This window comes from Cydia amplana, chromosome 9 (genome assembly GCF_948474715.1).
Source record: "Cydia amplana chromosome 9, ilCydAmpl1.1, whole genome shotgun sequence".
Lineage (NCBI taxonomy): Eukaryota > Metazoa > Arthropoda > Insecta > Lepidoptera > Tortricidae > Cydia > Cydia amplana.
In genome coordinates, this window is record NC_086077.1 from 11,040,207 (window position 1) to 11,059,524 (window position 19,318).

The 19,318-nt window shown below is 34.9% G+C and overlaps 3 protein-coding genes and 1 long non-coding RNA gene across 4 annotated transcripts; 3 read left to right on the forward strand and 1 right to left on the reverse strand.

The window, feature by feature from the left end:
* Window positions 1-4,890: 4,890 nt before the first annotated feature.
* On the forward strand, window positions 4,891-5,333 carry LOC134650705 (uncharacterized). The gene is made up of 2 exons (XR_010097071.1): window positions 4,891-4,946; window positions 5,075-5,333. It is a non-coding gene; the product is annotated as an uncharacterized LOC134650705 (long non-coding RNA).
* Window positions 5,334-13,890: 8,557 nt separating this feature from the next.
* On the forward strand, window positions 13,891-15,108 carry LOC134651107 (zinc-type alcohol dehydrogenase-like protein SE_1777). The gene has a single exon (XM_063506112.1). It carries the CDS (start codon window positions 13,940-13,942, stop codon window positions 15,071-15,073), a length of 1,134 nt encoding a protein of 377 aa, XP_063362182.1. The 5' UTR covers window positions 13,891-13,939; the 3' UTR covers window positions 15,074-15,108.
* A 427-nt stretch (window positions 15,109-15,535) lies between these two features.
* LOC134651108 (zinc-type alcohol dehydrogenase-like protein SE_1777) lies at window positions 15,536-16,601 on the forward strand. Its single transcript, XM_063506113.1, has one exon. The coding sequence runs from the start codon at window positions 15,555-15,557 to the stop codon at window positions 16,599-16,601; it is 1,047 nt and encodes a 348-aa protein (XP_063362183.1). The 5' UTR covers window positions 15,536-15,554.
* Window positions 16,602-16,767: 166 nt separating this feature from the next.
* On the reverse strand, window positions 16,768-19,308 carry LOC134651109 (nudC domain-containing protein 3). Its single transcript, XM_063506114.1, has 5 exons — window positions 19,163-19,308; window positions 18,685-19,091; window positions 18,019-18,204; window positions 17,202-17,317; window positions 16,768-16,932 (listed from the first exon to the last, which is right to left on the reverse strand). The coding sequence occupies exons 1-5, from the start codon at window positions 19,273-19,275 to the stop codon at window positions 16,777-16,779; spliced, it is 978 nt and encodes a 325-aa protein (XP_063362184.1). The 5' UTR covers window positions 19,276-19,308; the 3' UTR covers window positions 16,768-16,776.
* Between the last annotated feature and the right edge of the window lie 10 nt (window positions 19,309-19,318).

Sequence of the window (19,318 nt, forward strand, 5' to 3'; positions counted from 1 at the left end):
GTTGCGACGACCGTATAGTCTAATGCTCAACAATTTTCAGCTAATATTATAACCAGAACTCTATTTTCAACTACTTCTGCTTGTAATATTAGCTGTAAATTGTTCAATACAATTTTCGTGAGTCGCGACACTCGAGACATCTAGTATCAAGTAGCGGTACTGACAATTCTACTCGATGCTAGATGTCAACAAAGAAAATAATAGGCGTTTTTGGTACCAAAACTGATGTATGGAGTGAGCAGTCTAGATATGCTCTAGAATCTAGATACTATATATTTATCTATGGTACAACAGCAACGGAGAAAAAATCTACAAACACGTTCTTAAATCTTAGTGAGCTAATGTATCGTCTACTGCTACATAGGTATGTCTACGTTTTACGAGTTGAGCACAACGGCGAACAAATACGTACTTCAGCTGCAAATTCTATGAGTAGGTACTATTTATTAGCAGTACTGCTCTGTACAAAACTTTGTTCACGGAGCACTTATGGGATCATTTCGGTCTTGCAAATCGGGGTAAATGCTTTTTTTCATTTAAATATTGAAATGAAAATAGGTACAGGTACTCTAATATTTGCAAAAGGCAAAAATTGATGTAAAGATGCCCATAAAATATTTAACGATTACCTAATGTAGGTGTATATTTTTTTAATCGGCAGCTTAATAAAAAATTACAAGACTGCTTGTAGATTTATGTTCATTATTGAGACATGCAAATCACAATCATGTCGTGCTGTAGGTAGAACAAATTATTGCCCTTAAATTTCGATATTTAATTTTAGTTTAATTTTGACAAATTAAAGGAATATGTGTATTACAATAAATATGTAAACTTATGTAAAAAGCTACTTGTACACGGTACCTAGATACTTTTCATTACGCTTTTGCATCCTTCTAATAGGTACCTAGTACCTACCATCGCCCACACTGTTAACTGACAATTCGTGGACCTTATTACAAAAGGAATAAGGTCCACCGATGGACAGTTAAAAGAGTCTTGCTGTTTGTACAGTTACCTATTTATGTGATGCAGGAATTGATTCGAATTTATGGGATTGAAAAAGACATCATGACTCATGACTATAATAAAAAATATATTAACAGAAGTCAATAATAGTTATTTGTACAAGAAGAGATCAAAGTTTGATATTTCTTCGAGTGCTTATTTTGAGTCCCGTGCAAGCGAAAGATTCTATACTAGATTCACGAGCTTGGCGAGTGAATCTAATTTAGAATCTTGAGCGTAGTAAGGGACTCAAAAGCGCACGAGATGTAAATAACTTTGATCTCGTGTAGTTCACAAAACTTTTCACCTCAGCAGTGAGAACATATTAGAGAACCCGAAAAATGTATTCCTTCTTCATCAGTTACCTATTCACTCATGTTTTCTTAAGATATACTAACAATTAAGTTTTCACCTCAGCAGCTCGAACAAGGGTACTTTGCTACTTAAAAACAGTGAGCAAAATCGCATTTTGCTCACTGAGTGGGTCAAAATGAGCAAAATGCGATTTTGCTCACTCAGTGAGCAAAATCCGATTTTGCTCACTGTTTTTAAGTAGCAAAGTACCCTTGTTCGAGCTGCTGAGGTGAAAATTTAATTGTTGGTATATCTTAAGAAAACATGAGTGAATAGAGGTAAGTGATGAAGAAGGAATACATTTTTCGGGTTCTCTAATATGTTCTCACTGCTGAGGTGAAAAATGTTGTGTACTACACGAGATCAAAGTTATTTACATCTCGTGCGCTTTTGAGTCCCTTACTACGCTCAAGATTCTAAATTAGATTCACTCGCTACGCTCGTGAATCTATTATAGAATCTTTCGCTTGCACGGGACTCAAAATAAGCACTCGAAGAAATATCAAACTTTGATCTCTTGTTGTACAAATAACTATTTCACCCCAGCAGCTCGAACAAGAGTACTTTGCTACTTAAAAACAGAATGCGATTTTGCTCACTGTTTTTAAGAGGCCGGTATCGATTTTAGGCGCAAAAATGTAAAATTGATAGATTTAGTCGATGAAATTGTACACCTTCTGTTACGTAATAGAAATAACAAGTACTGGTATCTATTAGCACGTCTTCTTATCTTGCATTTGTACAGATCATTTTTTTGAAAACTGACTCACTAAATTAGTAATGATTTTTTTTCTGATGGACGTTTAGGTAAACGCGCGTAAAGCACTGATTTAGTCGATCTTATTTGTAAATTCCGTAAAGTTTGGACTGCTAAAAATGGTAAATATGAATTACACATATCCTATACTCCAACTTGCATAGACTACATTTTTGTTATATGATATTGAACAAGAGTAAATGAAAGTTAGACGAAATCAATTTTCACCAGAAAATACTTCATAACAAGTGAACATTTTTCGTGAAAATCGACTTAATTTCAACGTAATTTTGATACTTAAATAATCTACAACATTTCCTGAAACTGTTCTTATACATAATTTTTTATATTTTTTATAACTATAATTTTTTGATGAATTTTTAAAAACTGCCCCTGCTCGTCATATATTGCTGGTGACGCACGCTCGGGACCTTATTATTAAAAGGCAAGATGAGAAGATGTGTCAATAGAAACCAATACTTGTTATTTAGATATTAAGTAACAAAAGGAGTACAATTTCAACGACTAAATCTATCAATTTTACATTTTGGCTCTAAAATCGTTAACGGAGCCTTAAGTAGCAAAGTACCCTTGTTCGAGCTGCTGAGGTGAAAATAATATTGCGTGACCTGCGTAAAATTGGTATAGAGAGTTACATATAAACTTTATATAATCCTGTTTTCGTTGCTCATTACTATTGTTTATTTGTATTTAGAATGCACGTACAAAATACGTAGTGAATAAGTATTATAGATTAAGAATGTCTCAATTAATAGAACTACGCTAATAATAACTGCGAGGGCAAAAAGTAGGTAATACCTACTTAATTATTTTTCCTTCCTCAAGGTCTATATTATACGAAACCGTTTTTTTTTACAAATAAATAAGTCACCCTTAATAAAGTAGGTATGTAAGTAGGTATGCTGTCAGCTTAAAATGAGTTAAATAAAATACATTGGTATTTGTACAGTAAAACGTATTTATATGTTTTATATATGGAACGTATAATCGGTATAATACACAATATATATTTCTTGGCCCATAACCTGTTAAGTCGTGGCGGAAAGTATAGACGCGAAGATAACTGGCTGGGGTAAATATGCCGAAAGCCAACCACTATTACAATTACAAGTTTTGAAATAAATTAAATAATTATAAAAATTGCTTATGTAAATGTTACGTAGAAAACATATCAAATGAGATAATTGAGGATGTTAATTAGTATACTATGTTATTCACCTGCCCACGTTGCCATTCATTATTATAATTTCTTACGTATAGTTGGACAAACCAATTAAAGTCCGTCAACCAAATCTTGTCAGTAGTAAAAGGCGGCAAATTTGAAAAATCGCGGGTTAGCAACACTGTGTTCGAATAATTCCAAAATGCGTGTCATCTGTGTTTTATCTGTGGAATGTGGATTGATGAATGACAGCCGTCACCTTATTTGTTTTCATTTGGTTTTCATTCTGAATCGTTTCTGTTTCAAGAGATATTTCTGCTGTCACCATTAAATACCAATACATTAAATAAGAATAAGCAAAGCTAAGGGGCCTGCAATGTACAATCATGCTCGTTGATGGTAAACATTACTAAAAATTGAGGTTATGACAAGTACATACTAGAAGAACTCTTTCGAACTTTTAAGATTATGTTCAGTTTTTTTGTTTTAGGGTTAAAAGGCATAAATAAAATTAAAACGTATGCCTAAATCTATCCAAACAAGACCATAAATTGTGTCCTGGAAACCGTCCATAGGCCCACATGTCTAATATTTTCAGCAATCAGTTGTGACTATTTACAAAGATGCAATAGAATACTACAGAGTATTATGCTTGGTTGTAAGTGACCCGGTAACATTGGTAACTTCATTATATTTTTTCAATTAATGACCTGAATTATAGTGTAAGCTAAAGTGACCCTTATCTTATTTACCTTTAAATTAAATAAACACCCAAGTATCAGTTGTTTTATTTTTAATATGTAATCCTATTGTACAATATATACCAATCAAAAAAAAATTACACAGGTATGTCATATTCATCCAGAAGAGTACACTAATTTTCATTAACAAGTGGCATATTATATTGTAAATAACAAATATATGCACTATCTAATTATCTGCATTTTGATATGATTTTATTTTAGTAAACTTTAGAAGACATAGATAGGGAACAAAGAGAATATAAGCACTACGATAAGGAGTTGTTTTTTGATATCTTCAAATTTGTTCATCATTTTGATTAACATTGTTTTAACATCGCTTTTAAATTGTCCGTCCATGTTTCAAATTTTTTCAATAAACCGCGAGTGACAATTTGAATTGACGTACGCAGGGCGCGCTCAGCGGAAAAAAAATATTTTGGTTCGATGTACATTGCTGCTTTTCTTAGCGCAATACTGCTCTTTGAGTGTTGCCCTACTTTAGTTTGCTTTACATTGCTACTGACAAGATTTGGTTGACGGACTATAGTCAGTAAATAAGAACAAAAAACTATACCTACTCATCCTTTTCTTTTGGGCGCTAGTACTAGTGTAAGACAAAGATAGTATGATTGTCTCTGTCTATGTTTGAAATGAGAGTCCTTTGACAAACTATACCTACCTACAGAAAAAACATAGTAAGCTGTTACTGACAGAGTATCTTAAACGCCAAGGATAGTTTTTTATGTTTTTTATTATTATTATTCTACATATTTTACATTTATTTACGATATGTCATGGCAATTAGATTTTTTAAGTGTAACATATCATCGTTAAATTGATATGTAATTTTATTTGTAACTAGTCATCACACATAAGGTTAAATTTCATGTTGGTTAGATATGTAAAGTGTCATTCAATAGAACTTGCTAACTATGTAAACAAAAGTTACTAGTAAATTGACATTCAGTGTCAATTTTAGTATGGCGGTTTGTTTACATAGTTAGCAAGTTCTATTGAATGACACTTTAGCATATTATATTAAGTACCTATATAATAACTGAGGGACGGAAACCTGTGGTACCTACCATAATTATAAATTGAATAACTGTTGATAGCTTTATTTTTCGCATGTTGTGAATTGTTATGTATATTCTGTGATATATGATCTGCTTGAATGTAATATACTTAGTTACCTTATATGTATGTAAACGTTTGTTTAAAATAATAAACAGTCAATGTACCTATTGAAAATATTCATATCTTACTAGTAATAAATGTATGAGCATTGGACATTGTTTTATTTATTTATTTATCCTCGTTGAAATATATTAGTGTTCGACTGAAACCCAAAGATTTCAAAAGCAAAGTCTATACTTACTATATTATCTTTTCAAAACCTTCATAACGAAAGATTGCGTGTCCATATTAGTTTAGGGTATACAGAATGTCCCAGAACTACAACGTCACAGTGACACCGGAGGTAGGTCAATTCAAGAGGAATCTAACCAGCCTAACATGACCTCAGTAAAAGTTGCACGGTTTTAGAGTTATTACGGAAAAAAACACGAATTTCAACAACTTATGAAAATTCTAATTTTTTTTCGGTAATTAACTCGAAAACTATGCAACATTTTACTAAGGTCATCTTGGGTAGTTCTGGGACGCTCTGTATACCTACCTAAACTAATATGGACACGCAAATATACTTTCTTGCAAACGAGTTGACCAGTTGTATTGCAATAGGGAGTATTACTGCAATGTTTTGCCGCCAGAGTGCAGCACTAGTGACTTAAGTAAACCATAGAGTAACTTATACATACTGTACCTTCATAGAGAAAAAAATACATAGAGTGCTCACTCCATACATCAGTTTTAGTACCAAAAAGACTATTAGCATCTAGCATCGAGTAGCGGAACTATCAGTACTGCTACTTGACAATGTGATGTAGCACCGACCGGAAAGTCTTATGCTGTTGAGATAAGACTTTCCGGTCGGTGCTACATCTATTGTCAAGTAGCAGTACTGATAGTACAGCGGTACTATCAGTACTGCTACTTGACAAGCGAGTAGCGACTCGATGCTAGATGTAGACACTGAAATTAATAGTCTGAACTGATGTATGGAGTTAATGGAGTGAGCACTCTTGTCTTACTATTTTTCTCTATGGTACCTTAAACTGTTTTTTGACAAGTTTTCACAGACAATCAAATATGACATTGATACATCAAGGCGGTTTGTTTACAAAGGGCCTACCGGGAAACGCGAAATCGAAACTCAGCTATCTGCCTCTTTATCGCTCGAATATGCATTATATGCAAGAGTGATAGAGATGTTAGATAACAAAATGTCGACTCTCTCGTTTGCGGTAGACCCTTAGATTGTTTACTTTTTGTTGATGTGGCGCCCCCTACGCAGACTTTCGCGTAATATTCCCTATTAGCAGTGGCGGATTTGCAGTCTTTGCCGCCCTAGGCTCAGACACTGTAGCCGCCCCTTCAGCATCAGCACCCAACATACTGACTATATTTAGGTCAGGCAACGAAAAGGTATAGAGGGAAATGCTTGGGACACGTTTTTAACTTAGTAACTTTGTTTGGACTCGTTAGGAGGTGAAAATATCAAAAGTCCCCGGCCGTAGCCCTTGAGCGGGGGTAGGGGGGTTTGATTTGAAGGTTCCATTTTTCGGTTTTGGAAATTTAATGCAAAATTATAGACATTCAAGAGCGGCAAAAACTAAACAAGATACCTATCGAAAAACTCGACTGTATGAAAGTTGTAGCAAATTTAATCAGCTTTCATTTTGTACAATGATCAGTCGTTAGAACGCATAGTGTCCGAGATATAAGCGAAAAACCGAAAAATAGGACCTTCAAACCTCCCTCTTCCCCCGGCTCAAGGGCTACGGCCGGGAACTATTGATATGTTCAGATCCTAACTAGTTCAAACAAAGTTACGAAGTCAAAAATTGTGTTCCAAGCATTTCCCTCTATACCTTTTTTTGAGAATTCGTTGCCTGGCCTAACTTAAGTTATTTCTTGTTATCATCAGCGATTTTTTTGTCACAATTTGCCGCCCCTAATATCTTGCCGCCCTAGGCACGTGCCTACTGTGCCTTATGGGAAATCCGCCACTGCCTATTAGGACTCATCAATAGGCTCTTTTAAATTCATAACCCCTTGATCGAGCCTGCTCATAATTTAATGAATAAAATATAATGCCCTCAACTACACGTTCACGTAAGTAAATTCATTTAAATTAGAAGAAAATTACTTACGTTATTTCGTAATAAACTATCCTCCGATAGTTAAGGCCGTGCATCGAAAAATAACAGGATCTTAGAAACGTGGCAGTGGCTAGCCCCGGAAACAAACAGTAGTGATTTTCGGATATATGTTTCTTGACTATATGATAAGTGATTTCGTAGTAGTCGAAACACGAATGCTTAAAATTTTCTCGATAGAAAATAAATCCAAACTTACGTGTTCATTTTTCGGTTTTAGCTTCGTGCAACTAGAAAACACATCCATATCCAGCACAACCCACCTTACAGCAAAGGTTTTCATCTCGTCTTAACTTTCAAAGAACTAAATATTAACTTATTATCCTTTACCGATGGATTTATTATCAATTTTTGATTTTACGAATTCAACAGCAAACGCCCATTTTACGCAGTTCGGTTTCTCTTTCTGTCATGCGTCAAAGTCATAAATGCATCCTTTATGCCAGTAATGTTAGATGGCCGTCGTGCCTCAAAGAGGTAAGACCTATGTCACTTCGCGCAGCGCTCCGAATTACGTAAAATTTTAATATCCAATAAACGTTGAGTCGTAACTCCATTGAGTAGTAACGAAATCGGAGGTAAACCTATGATGGTGCCTTCTTACAGGCCTATACGTTACGCATGTGTGCGTGTTTGCTAGGCTACGTCGAAATCTATACTCTTTGTAAGTTACAACGGGTTAGGAAATTTCGACAGATATTGAATTGTATCGGTAGCTGTTTGGTGTGTAGCCATCAGAATCTAACCGTAACTTTTTGCTTTATTTTTGTTTGAAAATAAAATATCTATAAGAATATATTTTTTGCTTTTTTTCTATTGTAATGATAAAAATAAATCTAGTATGTTTCATGCTCAAATCATTTAAAATAATTGAATAAATATTAAAAACTAATTGATATTATTCGTTTTAATTATTATATTATTAAGTTTGTTTGAATAAAATATTTTATTTCAATAATACGAAAAGTTAATATATTTAAGTACCACTAAAAAAAGGTCCCTACTTACAAAAACTCACTTGCACGGGCCGGGGTTCGAACCCGTGACCTCCGGTTTGAAAGTCGCACGCCACTACAATTTCACATAAGTAATTTACAATGACATGATACCGTGGAAAAAGTGAATATTACAATGTACTGTGTTACTATCATTTTATAGTTTATTTTGGCTTGACAAGGAGGAATGAGAAAAACGTGCAAAGCGAGAGGATTAAATCTCTCTGTCCCTTTCTTAAAGTAGCCAATGCTAATTATGACATCTGTTTTGATATTAATTCTTTGAACATAATTTGTCGATGTTCTTTTTTATATCATCGAGAAAGATTTTTATTAAAAAAATGTGTTGAATTTATATGTTTTATTTGTTTTTTTGGCATAAATTTCATTACTTTTGACAAATTTTGATTGTGATGCTGATGACAAACGATTTGATGTGATGTGTGAAACGAACCATGTGATGTGATCAACGATTTATCTAATAAAACTTCATTTAGTCGAAAAAAATAGTTGTCTACTACCGGGTGGAAAAAAATTATGGGCCCTGGAGGGAAAGTGCCTTAAAACCTTACGTTTGCTCATTTTACTTAAATGAAACATTATTGTTTTTTAAAGAAACAACTGCATTCAAAGATTTTTGAAGTGAAAACTTCTTTAGCGGCGTTAGGCACTTTTTGAGGTGGGGAAAAAATGATAAACTCGAGACAGCGTAAGGCGATCATGTGACCGTAAGGTTTAGATGGCCAATCATTTAGATGGCATTTAAATCAATAAAGAAAAACTCAATGACATTACATGAAAAAGGTTATAATCTTGTACGGGCTGAAATACGAGGATCTCACAGTATTATAACTTTATATCACTCAAATATAATTCAATAAAGCTACATCTTGATGAAATCGCTAATAAAAGTGAACTCTAGTACTGGTGAATAAAATTCAAAATATCATGACCAAATATATTTAGATGCGAGGTCTGCAAGGTAACTTTACAATTTCTATTCGAATTTTAAACAATTAACGGTATAAATTTGAATTTCGAATTTTAAACAAGCTCACTGACCAGCAATTTCGGAACCAAAAGTTTTCAATAGAAAGGAGGATGGGTCAATTATACATAGTGCTGCAGACATTTTGGACTAGTCATTGAGTTTTCACTTCTGTCGGCACTCCCGGAATGCAACACGTTGTTTTTTTTTAATTCGATTAGTCGCGCCCGGGAATCGAACCTACTTTTTCCACACTGTATAAAAGAACACAAATGCTTTTCTTCTGGTAACTTAAATGTTCTATCTATCTTGGTGATATGTCAATGCAATCAAATAATCTGAAAAAATAATAATAACCCAATTTATGAATTCCGTTCCTTCAGAAAAATGCGAAATGTACGTAAAATTTTTAGGGATATCGTACTTTTCCCAGAGACAAATTTAGTTGGCTAAGAGACATTTTCACTGATTTGGGGTCTGTACTAATAATCTAACATAATATGATAAGGACTTAATCGTTTTAAGCTCAAGAGTGAGTTTTCCTAAAGCTTTTTCTAAAAATTATGTCTTTATTAACGTTAGGAGTGCACTGCAGCATGTCAAATGTATGCCAAAATGTCAAGGGAGAGAACAATAAATTAAGTTTCAATTCCACTTCCACTCATCAGCAAAGTGATATAAGTATATCAGCAGTTTAAAGTTATTTAAGATTACAAAATTAGCGCATCAAAAAAATCAAAGTGCATAGAAAAAAAGTCTCCTGAGTCATAATAAAATTGATGTCTCTTGGGTCACCAGAAAAGTCACCAGGGAGAACGATGACCCAAATCACATTTAAAAGAAAATGTAAATTTGGTGTACTACCTACGAACATTTTTCAAAAAACTATGTTTTTATAACATATTAGACCCAGGATAGATCTAATACCTCTTTTCGTACCCAGGATAAAATGGTCGGCGACTAAAAAAGTAACTGAAACGTTACGTTATTAGGTTCACGATGCCGCGTTGTACCCTTGCCTTCGTTGCGATATGTTTGGTAAGTCAGGAGACTTATAAAATGAGCCATGATTTTGGGACATATTAACAAATATTTTTTTGAATAGGTATATATTAATTTTAGCGGACTTTAATAATTTACCAGTTAAATTAGATGTAAATACCTTTTTAGTTAATCGTTAATATGATATATTAGTAGCAGTAAAACATTTTATTGTACAAAAAGACATATAAAACATGAAAAAACACACATCCTTCGTATATGGTAGAATATATTTTTCACACTTATAAGTAAAAACCAAAACCGATACGCGATTGGAATACGCTCTTTTTGTATGGGATACAAAAAAAAATTCTCCTGGGTCACCAAGAAAAATCGACATATTAAAATAATTCAGTTTGTTTTTAAGTTCTAGTCAGATTGACTTTTTGGTTATTTGAGATAAATTACAATAACGCTTAGATTTGAGAAACATGATTTTCTATTTTGTTGCGATCGACCCGGGTAATAAAAATACGGCGAATTTGAACCTTTGTTTGTTGTCGTTGTAAAATGTATTAAAAAATAATGTAGGCACCCCTGACAATTGAAATTCAAAATTATCCAGAAAAAGCGGCCAAGTGCGAGTCGGACTCGCCCATGAAGGGTTCCGTATTTAGGGGATTTATGACGTATTAAAAAAAAACTACTTACTAGATCTTGTTCAAACCAATTTTCGGTGGAAGTTTGCATGGTAATGTATAGCTGGTCAACCAAATATTGTCAGTAAAAAAAGGCGCGAAATTCAAATTTTCTATGGGACGATATCTCTTTGCGCCTACATTTTTCAAATTTTCCGCCTTTTTCTACTGTCAAGATCTGGTTGACCAAGTATACATCATATATTTTTTTTTAGTTTTATCATTCTCTTATTTTAGAAGTTACAGGGGGGGGGACACACATTTTACCACTTTGGAAGTGTCTCTCGCGCAAACTATTCAGTTTAGAAAAAAATGATGTTAGAAACCTCAATATCATTTTTGAAGACCTATCCCCCACACGTATGGGTTTAATGAAAAAAATTTTTTTGAGTTTCAGTTCTAAGTATGGGGAACCCCAAAAAAAAATTTTTTTTTCTATTTTTGTGTGAAAATCTTAATGCGGTTCACAGAATACATCTACTTACCAAGTTTCAACAGTATAGTTCTTATAGTTTCGGAAAAAAGTGGCTGTGACATACGGACGGACAGACGGACAGACAGACAGACAGACATGACGAATCTATAAGGGTTCCGTTTTTTGCCATTTGGCTACGGAACCCTAAAAATTAGTGTTTCAAAAAGGCACCCTGTATTCCTTACATACCTAAATAATCTCTTATTCAATAAAACATATAATTACTAAACACTGTGATTTATTTCTAATAAATGCAAATCGATCGGATAAAAGATATTAATACCTACCTATACAACAATGAATACGAGTACAGTCAGCTGCAATAATATGTTACACACCGAAGGCCGTTTTGCGGTAGATCATGTTAGATCTTATTTGTAGAGCCATAAGAGCGTGTCACATATTTTTGCGGCCGTCGAAGAGTAACATATTATTGCAGGTGACTGTACCTATGAAAAATTCGAGGGTTAAAAAGCATTTCAACCAAAGCATTTATAATAATAACGACTATGGACGCCTGCAACCCCAGGTGTATTTTAACTCCATAACAATAAGGTTGAAATTTGCATTTAGTGACCGCAAAGTCAGGTGAGCGTAATCAAGTAAATCTGTTTTCATCATATTTTATCAAAAATAATCTCTTTTCTGTTCTTGTGCTATTTTCTTATTATCAATACTCTTAACTTATATGCTATATACGCTGCTGCTTCTATGCTGTTAACATCTTCCAAAACAACAATAAATATTCAGGTTTATTAATTAATTATTTTTCTACTCCAGCACTTAAATGTGTCAATTAAATGACTGACAGTGATATCTAAAGCAATGTCATTTGAATGCTTTGTCTATAGGCTCATAAGATGACTGCTAGCAGTCATCTTATGAGTATAATACAACTGCTTTATTTTTTTTAAAGATACAAGTTCCGATCATCTTGATTGAAAGAGGTATGTTTTCATTTACAATAATAACTCTTTTTTTTTTAAATAATAACTCAATTTTTTTTAAATAATAACTCTTTTTTTTTTAATAATAACTCTTTTTTTTTAATAATCTCTTTTTTTTTTTAATAATTGCAGCTGTCATAGAAAAAGTAATGTATGCAACAGCTCATAATTGGTTCTTAAAATTCTCGGGTCTTTTTTTACAAAACTCGACTACGTCTCGTTTTGTAACTTCGACCCTTGAATTTTAAGAACCCTTATTATATCACTGTTGCATAAACTACTATTTATTGTTTGCTATTATGAACAAGTAACAACGCCATCTGTTTCAATTTTTTCCGAATTTAAGTTTCTGGCCGACCGCAGCGACAACGTATAATGGTAGTTAACTTCTGTAACGTTAGATGGTGCTAAAAGGTCACACAAACTTCACGTGCGGCGCGAAGCGTTTCCATGTGTGCGTGTTAGCGGGGAGGGAAGAACTAGCGGGCGTGGTTTACGAAGCGCCAGACGCGGCTGCAGTAGGCCCTTAAATCATAGAGAAATAAGTAAGACAAGAGTGCTCACTCCATACATCAGTTCAGACTATTAATTTCAGTGTCTACATCTAGCATCGAGTAGCGGAACTATCAGTACTGCTACTTGACAATAGATGTAGCACCGACCGGAAAGTTTGAGATAACTCAACAGCATAAGACTTTCCGGTCGGTGCTACATCTATTGTCAAGTAGCAGTACTGATAGTTCCGCTACTCGATGCTGGATGCTAATAGTCTTTTTGGTACTAAAACTGATGTATGGAGTGAGCACTCTATGTATTTTTTTCTCTATGGTTCAATTCAAAAATATCGAAATGCCACAAGACAGCGCCATCTAGTAGAGAGTAGCTAAAAAAATGGTGGTACCGACATGGTACCGACGTAGTATTAAAATAATTTTATTGATAATAACTCGATAATAAATGTAAACTGTTACCGAAACTAAGTAATAAACGATAAATGAAATTACCCCAGTTTTTAAAATCTCTATTTATGAAAGTTTTCAAAGTTACAAATTATAAGATTCTAATTTGACCTTCCGACTGTCAAGTCAAACTTGTCAAACAAAACTTATCGAAGTTCTTATCATTCTCGAGAATACTCGTGATTATCACAATGAAAATAGAAATAAATAAAATAAGCACTGTTGCTTGATACACTGTTTTAGCTAATATAACTGCTCGTAACACCCCGTAACGTAAGTTTAATAAAGTAAGTATTGCATCGGCTCTTATATTCTATATTATTCCTCCGAGTATGACTGAGACAAAATTGGTTATGTTCACAAATAATAAGTTTTGATATGGTTAATAATAATTTGTTATCATATCAAGAAGTTTAGTGCAATAGTGAACCATAGTAGTACCAAAATAAGGTTGATTTATTGTTTTGTTATCAGTGAGTTTTGGTTGTCACTATCATCCGACGATTAATCGGTACGCATAATTATGCAAATGACTTGCAGTTTTGCTGGATATAAATACGTCTAGTTGCAATGTTTTGTGTTTTGTTAGTGTTATTCGCTCTAACTGGCAGATTCTCGAGTGCATATAGTTTTCAAGAAACTAGAGGTGTTCAAGACAGCATGATGACCAAAGTCCTGCCCAAGACCATGAAAGCTGTTGGCCTTTACAAGTACCTGCCGATTGCAGAAACCGAGAGCCTCTTGAATTTGGAGGTTCCCATTCCAACCTTGAGAAGTACTGATGTGTTGGTAGAAGTTAAAGCAACAGCTGTTAACCCTATAGATACTAAACAGCGGGCACCTAAGCCAGTTCCTCCTACACAAGAACTTCCTCGAATTTTGGGCTGGGATGGTGCAGGTATAATTGCAGCTAAAGGTGAAAATACTAAATATTTCAATGTTGGTGATGAAGTCTTTTTCACTGCTGACTTGAGAAGAAATGGATCTAACGCTCAATATGTTGCTATAGATGAAGTTATGGTTGGAGTTAAACCGAAAAATCTGACATTTGAACAAGCCGCAGCAATGCCTTTGACTACTGTCACAGCCTACGAGTCTTTGTATGATCGGCTGCTGCTCTCGGAGAAAGATAAAGGGAAAACTTTGTTGATTATTAACAGCGGTGGCGGTGTTGGTTCTGTGGCCTCTCAGTTAGCTAAGAACCTAGGACTGAAGGTTATTGGCACCGCTGCCCGGCCTGAAACGGAAGAGTTCAGTCTTCAACATGGAGTAGATATTGTCCTTAACCATACTAAAGATTTAATACCTCAGTTGGAAGCACATGGATATGGGAATGGAGTGGAATTTATACTGGTTAATTACGACCCATATCCTTACTGGAGCACTATAATGGCGGCTGCTAAGCCCCAGGGCAGGATTTGCCTCATTGTGGATAGCAGTGGTTTGGTTGATATAAGGCCACTTAAAGATAAGAGTCTTACTCTTGTCTCTGAAATGATGGCAACAAGAATTAAGTATGATACAGAGGACAAGAATAGATATCATGAAATCTTTGAGGATGTAACCAAGATGTTTGAAACAGGTGTATTAAAATCAACATTGACTAAAACTATGTCACCAATTAATATTGAAAACCTTAGAGAGGCCCATAGGCTTTTAGAAGAGAAGAAAGTAATTGGAAAGATTGTACTCAGTGGATTTTAAACTTGTATTGTGATATCTTGTAAAGTAAAATAAAGTTATTAACATATTATTTTGTAATTTATTATTATTTTTGGCATTAAGGCCATACATTAAGGTAGTAATTTGCTTGTCGTTTTAACCACTTCATTATGACATGGTTCTACATATAGTGGCCTATTAGGAATAAAATTGGTTGACTGTACTTTTTTTCCCGTGTCGACATTAACGACTTAACAATTAATACCTATGTATGTTTAATAATACCTAGGTACTTACTTGCCATTCTTGATAAGACTGCCTAGTTGATATCTCTTTATCTTAGTATATTGGGGGCTATAAATAAGCGTATATACCTACCATACAACACTAACCCGCGAATGAGTCAATGTCAATTATTACACAATGCGCAGTAATCCCACAATGTATTGCGTTATATATATTGTTATACGTTCTAACCGACAGGTTGCAGAGCGTCAATAATTTGCTAAAATTCAGCTTGAGCATGAGCATGGCGTCCAATCTCCTACCGAAGTCCATGAAAGCAGTTGGTCTTTACACAAACTTACCGATTGCAGATGCAGAAAGCCTTTTGGATTTGAAAGTACCTCTTCCGATTTTGAGGAGTACTGACGTTCTAGTGGAAGTGAAAGCAATATCTGTCAATGGTATTGATACTAAGCAAAGATCCAAACCAGTGCCCCCGACGTTTGAACTGCCTCGAATTTTGGGCTCTGATGGATCCGGTGTTATCGTTGCGAAAGGTGAAAAATGTAAGTATTTTAAGGTTGGCGACGAAGTATTTTTCATAGCCGATTTGCGAAGGAACGGCCCAAACGCTCAGTATGTTGCTATAGATGAAATTATGGTTGGATTAAAACCGAAGAACATAACATTTGAGGAAGCGGCTGCCATATCGTGGACCGGCGTCACCGCTTACGAATCTTTGTATGAACGGTTGCTGATTTCCAACAAGGATAAAGGAAAAACTTTATTGATTATCAATAGCGGCGGAGGAGTTGGTTCTGTGGCGTCTCAGTTGGCTATGAACTTGGGACTGAAGGTTATAGGAACTGCTGCCCGCTCGGAAACGAAAGCTTTCAGTCTTCAAAATGGAGCAGATATTGTTCTTAATCACATTAAGGATTTACTTCCACAATTGGAAGCACAAGGATATATTAATGGGATAGATTTTATTTTGGTCAACTATAACCCTTATCCTTATTGGGACACTTTAATGGCGGTTGCTAAGCCTCAAGGTAGAATTTGTTTTCTTTGCGACAGCAGTGGTTTAGTTGACATAAAACAACTTAAAGAAAAAAGCCTCACGCTTGTCGCCGAGATGATGGCAACTAGAATGAAATATAACACTGAAGACAAGTACAGATATCGTGAAATCCTGGAGGATATAAGTAAGATGCTTGAAGCAGGGAAATTGAAGTCTACATTGACTAAGATCATGTCACCAATAAACGCTGAAAATCTGAAAGAGGCGCATAGAATGATAGAAGAGAAAAAATCGATTGGTAAGATTGTTCTTAGTGGATTTTGAGATATTCCTATATTTGCATATAGGTACATACTTATACCTACTCAAACATAAAGCATCAAACATTTTTGGGCAAAATTCACAACAGAAGTCACTACGAGCCACGGTTAATCGGATATTACATATTAATTATGTGAATAAAACGATTATACAATCATAATCACATGTGTTTAATTCATTATTGAGGCTTTAGGACACTGGGGTCAAATTCTTTTCCTTTGAAAGGGGAGCCTTCGGCATTCCATGCTCTCTTGAGAATGTCTATATTCTTGATTTCATCACTTGTTGGTAACCCCTTGAGTTTCTGCTCTTGATTCCACTGCAGTTCTCTTACCTACAATGAGATTTTATTTGTTATAAATATGTGCAGACTGTGGCTCCGCCTGGCGGCTATTTCCCGCTTGTCACTTTTCAAACGAATTCATAACATAAATATTTATCTATGGTTTTATGTGACATGGTGATAAGAGTGATTATAAGACTGATAAGTATATGTATAGTACTCTAATAAGTAAAGAATGAAAAACCTCAGCAGGGGATCGGCTTCAGCCCAGCAAGCGTTGTTAAAAACGAAAAGTAATAATAGAAAAATATTTAAAGTACCTTGGCTATATGGTCCTCTGGCAATTCATTCAATGGCCTTGAACAATCAATTTTGTCCAAGTCAATAGCTTCTTCACTATTAACTAGTTTCGTCCACCAGCGCTCCTGTACCTTCTCTGAAATGTTAGATACATCTTATAATTTATTTTAGTTAGTAAATGATTAGCCACGAAACTGTCTACAACTCCTGCGAATTTCGCATGACTGGTGTGCGAGCAAGACATTGTTATATACGTGCATAGCACTGTCTCGCTCACACACCGGAGCAGCGTCCGCATCAGTATGATAAGCATATTAAGTAGGTATCTATTTCATTAAATTCTTGTGTACCAAAATACCTACTACAATACACCGGCAGCCAGAGGTCAAGATTAACCAGGGTAACTACAATTTCATTAATTCACTATTATTCATGACTTTCCATGTAACAATAGGCTTCTTTAGATTGAATGGATTAGAATGACTAATTGAATAGCAAATCCATACCTGCATTTTTAATGACAAACATTAAACAATGGAGATACTATTTACTAAACTAAACAGACCTCAAACAATGCTACCACACTTACCCATATTAACATTACATATTTACTATAGGTAAGTATGAAGATATAGAAAAAGAAATTGTAATCAAATTCTAAAGATATTTTCACTTGCACTTTTTCAATAAAAGTAGGGTGCAGGCTGAGTGACTTTAAGTGTGAGAATTTTTTTAGAATTCACATTGCCAAGCTTTCCTTTCGTACTTGCCAAAGTGCAGGTAAGTCTTGCCAGTTTTGCATCAAACAAGTGAGAAGCAAGTCATTATAATAATTACCTAAATGAATCAACAGTTTTACCCCACTGATGGTCCAAACACTATCGCTGGCCTTGATCTTGTACTGCAGTATATCCTTGATAATTGTGACTCCATTCCTGTATGCAACGTATATGTCATTCGGATTGATTGTTACTTTCAAATCTTTGGCAGACTTTATGTCTGGAGGCAGCGGCACAGTTACATCTGAAAATTATAACAATAATGTGTAAGTGCCTGATTTAGTAAATTTAATTGTACAGCAGAAAAAATGAATCATCAATTTGCAAGTAACAATGAATGTGGGGAAGACTGACTACAAGATCTCTTGCTTCTAGGTTGATATAGCAGAAGCTAGTGACTGTGGCTGAGCAACGTACATTGAAATGACAGAATACACATGTTACATAATAATGTTCACATGAAACACAAGGAAAACTCTTGGCTGAAGTAAGTTCTCAAGGAGTACACAAATTAAAACATTCAGTGCCGAAAACCCGACTATCGGGTATTTTATGATTTCGTTCCCAGGCCAGACGACCCGATAGTCGGGATCGGGGGACTACTGCTTTATATGAAGAAATTATTGTGGCCTAGCGCGGATGTCTTGTTTGGCTGGGTGGCAATGAATGTGTTAAATAACAAAAAAAAAAAAAAACTTCATTGCAAAACAACATTGATATTTACCAATTTCTGTGATAGTTTGTGACCAGGAGTATTTATCTCTCACTGCACCATTATATGATTCACTATTCTTTTGAACAGGGATCACAGGTGGCTTGTACTCGTCTTTTGTTTCACTACTTGATGACGCTTCTAGAATTTTCTTCTCCGGTTCTGAAGCCTGAGCAATTTCAGCTTCAATAGCTTCATTTTCTAATTCATCTTCATTCTCAGCCACTACTTCAACTTCTTGGGTCACAGTGGAGCACATGATCTCATTGTTTAAGTTGTCCGGTTTCCGGGCACCATTTGTGCCCTTCCAATTTTTAGGATCGCATGTTCTTAAGACCTTTATGACTAGGTCTTCTGCTACTCCGGGAGGAAAGCCCATGTTCTCATAAGGACCGTCAGGAACATAGTAAAAGTCCGTACTGGAATAAAACAGTCTTAAGTTTCATAAGTATAACAAGATTGTAACTAAACAGTACAATTGTACGCTTACCGTCTAGCAAGGAAGTTGAATATTGCCGATAGAAATCCTAGAATTGATTGTTCGTTTACTAAGATAGATGATAAAACGTCATCGTATTTGGTAATATTGGTATCCACGGACATATTGATTATGTTACGGATAAAAAAACTAAGAAAAGTTTGGTCA

Excerpts from the sequence above, each read along its gene's own strand:
- LOC134651107 (XM_063506112.1), top strand. The coding sequence starts at position 13,940 with ATGTTTTGTGTTTTGTTAGTGTTATTCGCTCTAACTGGCAGATTCTCG.
- LOC134651108 (XM_063506113.1), top strand. The coding sequence starts at position 15,555 with ATGAGCATGGCGTCCAATCTCCTACCGAAGTCCATGAAAGCAGTTGGT.
- LOC134651109 (XM_063506114.1), bottom strand. The coding sequence starts at position 19,275 with ATGTCCGTGGATACCAATATTACCAAATACGATGACGTTTTATCATCT. Across the intron at positions 19,092-19,162 it reads TTCAACTTCCTTGCTAGACG|TACGGACTTTTACTATGTTC; the intron begins GTAAGCGTACAA and ends GTTTTATTCCAG. Across the intron at positions 17,318-18,018 it reads AAAACTGTTGATTCATTTAG|AGAAGGTACAGGAGCGCTGG; the intron begins GTAATTATTATA and ends CTAACATTTCAG.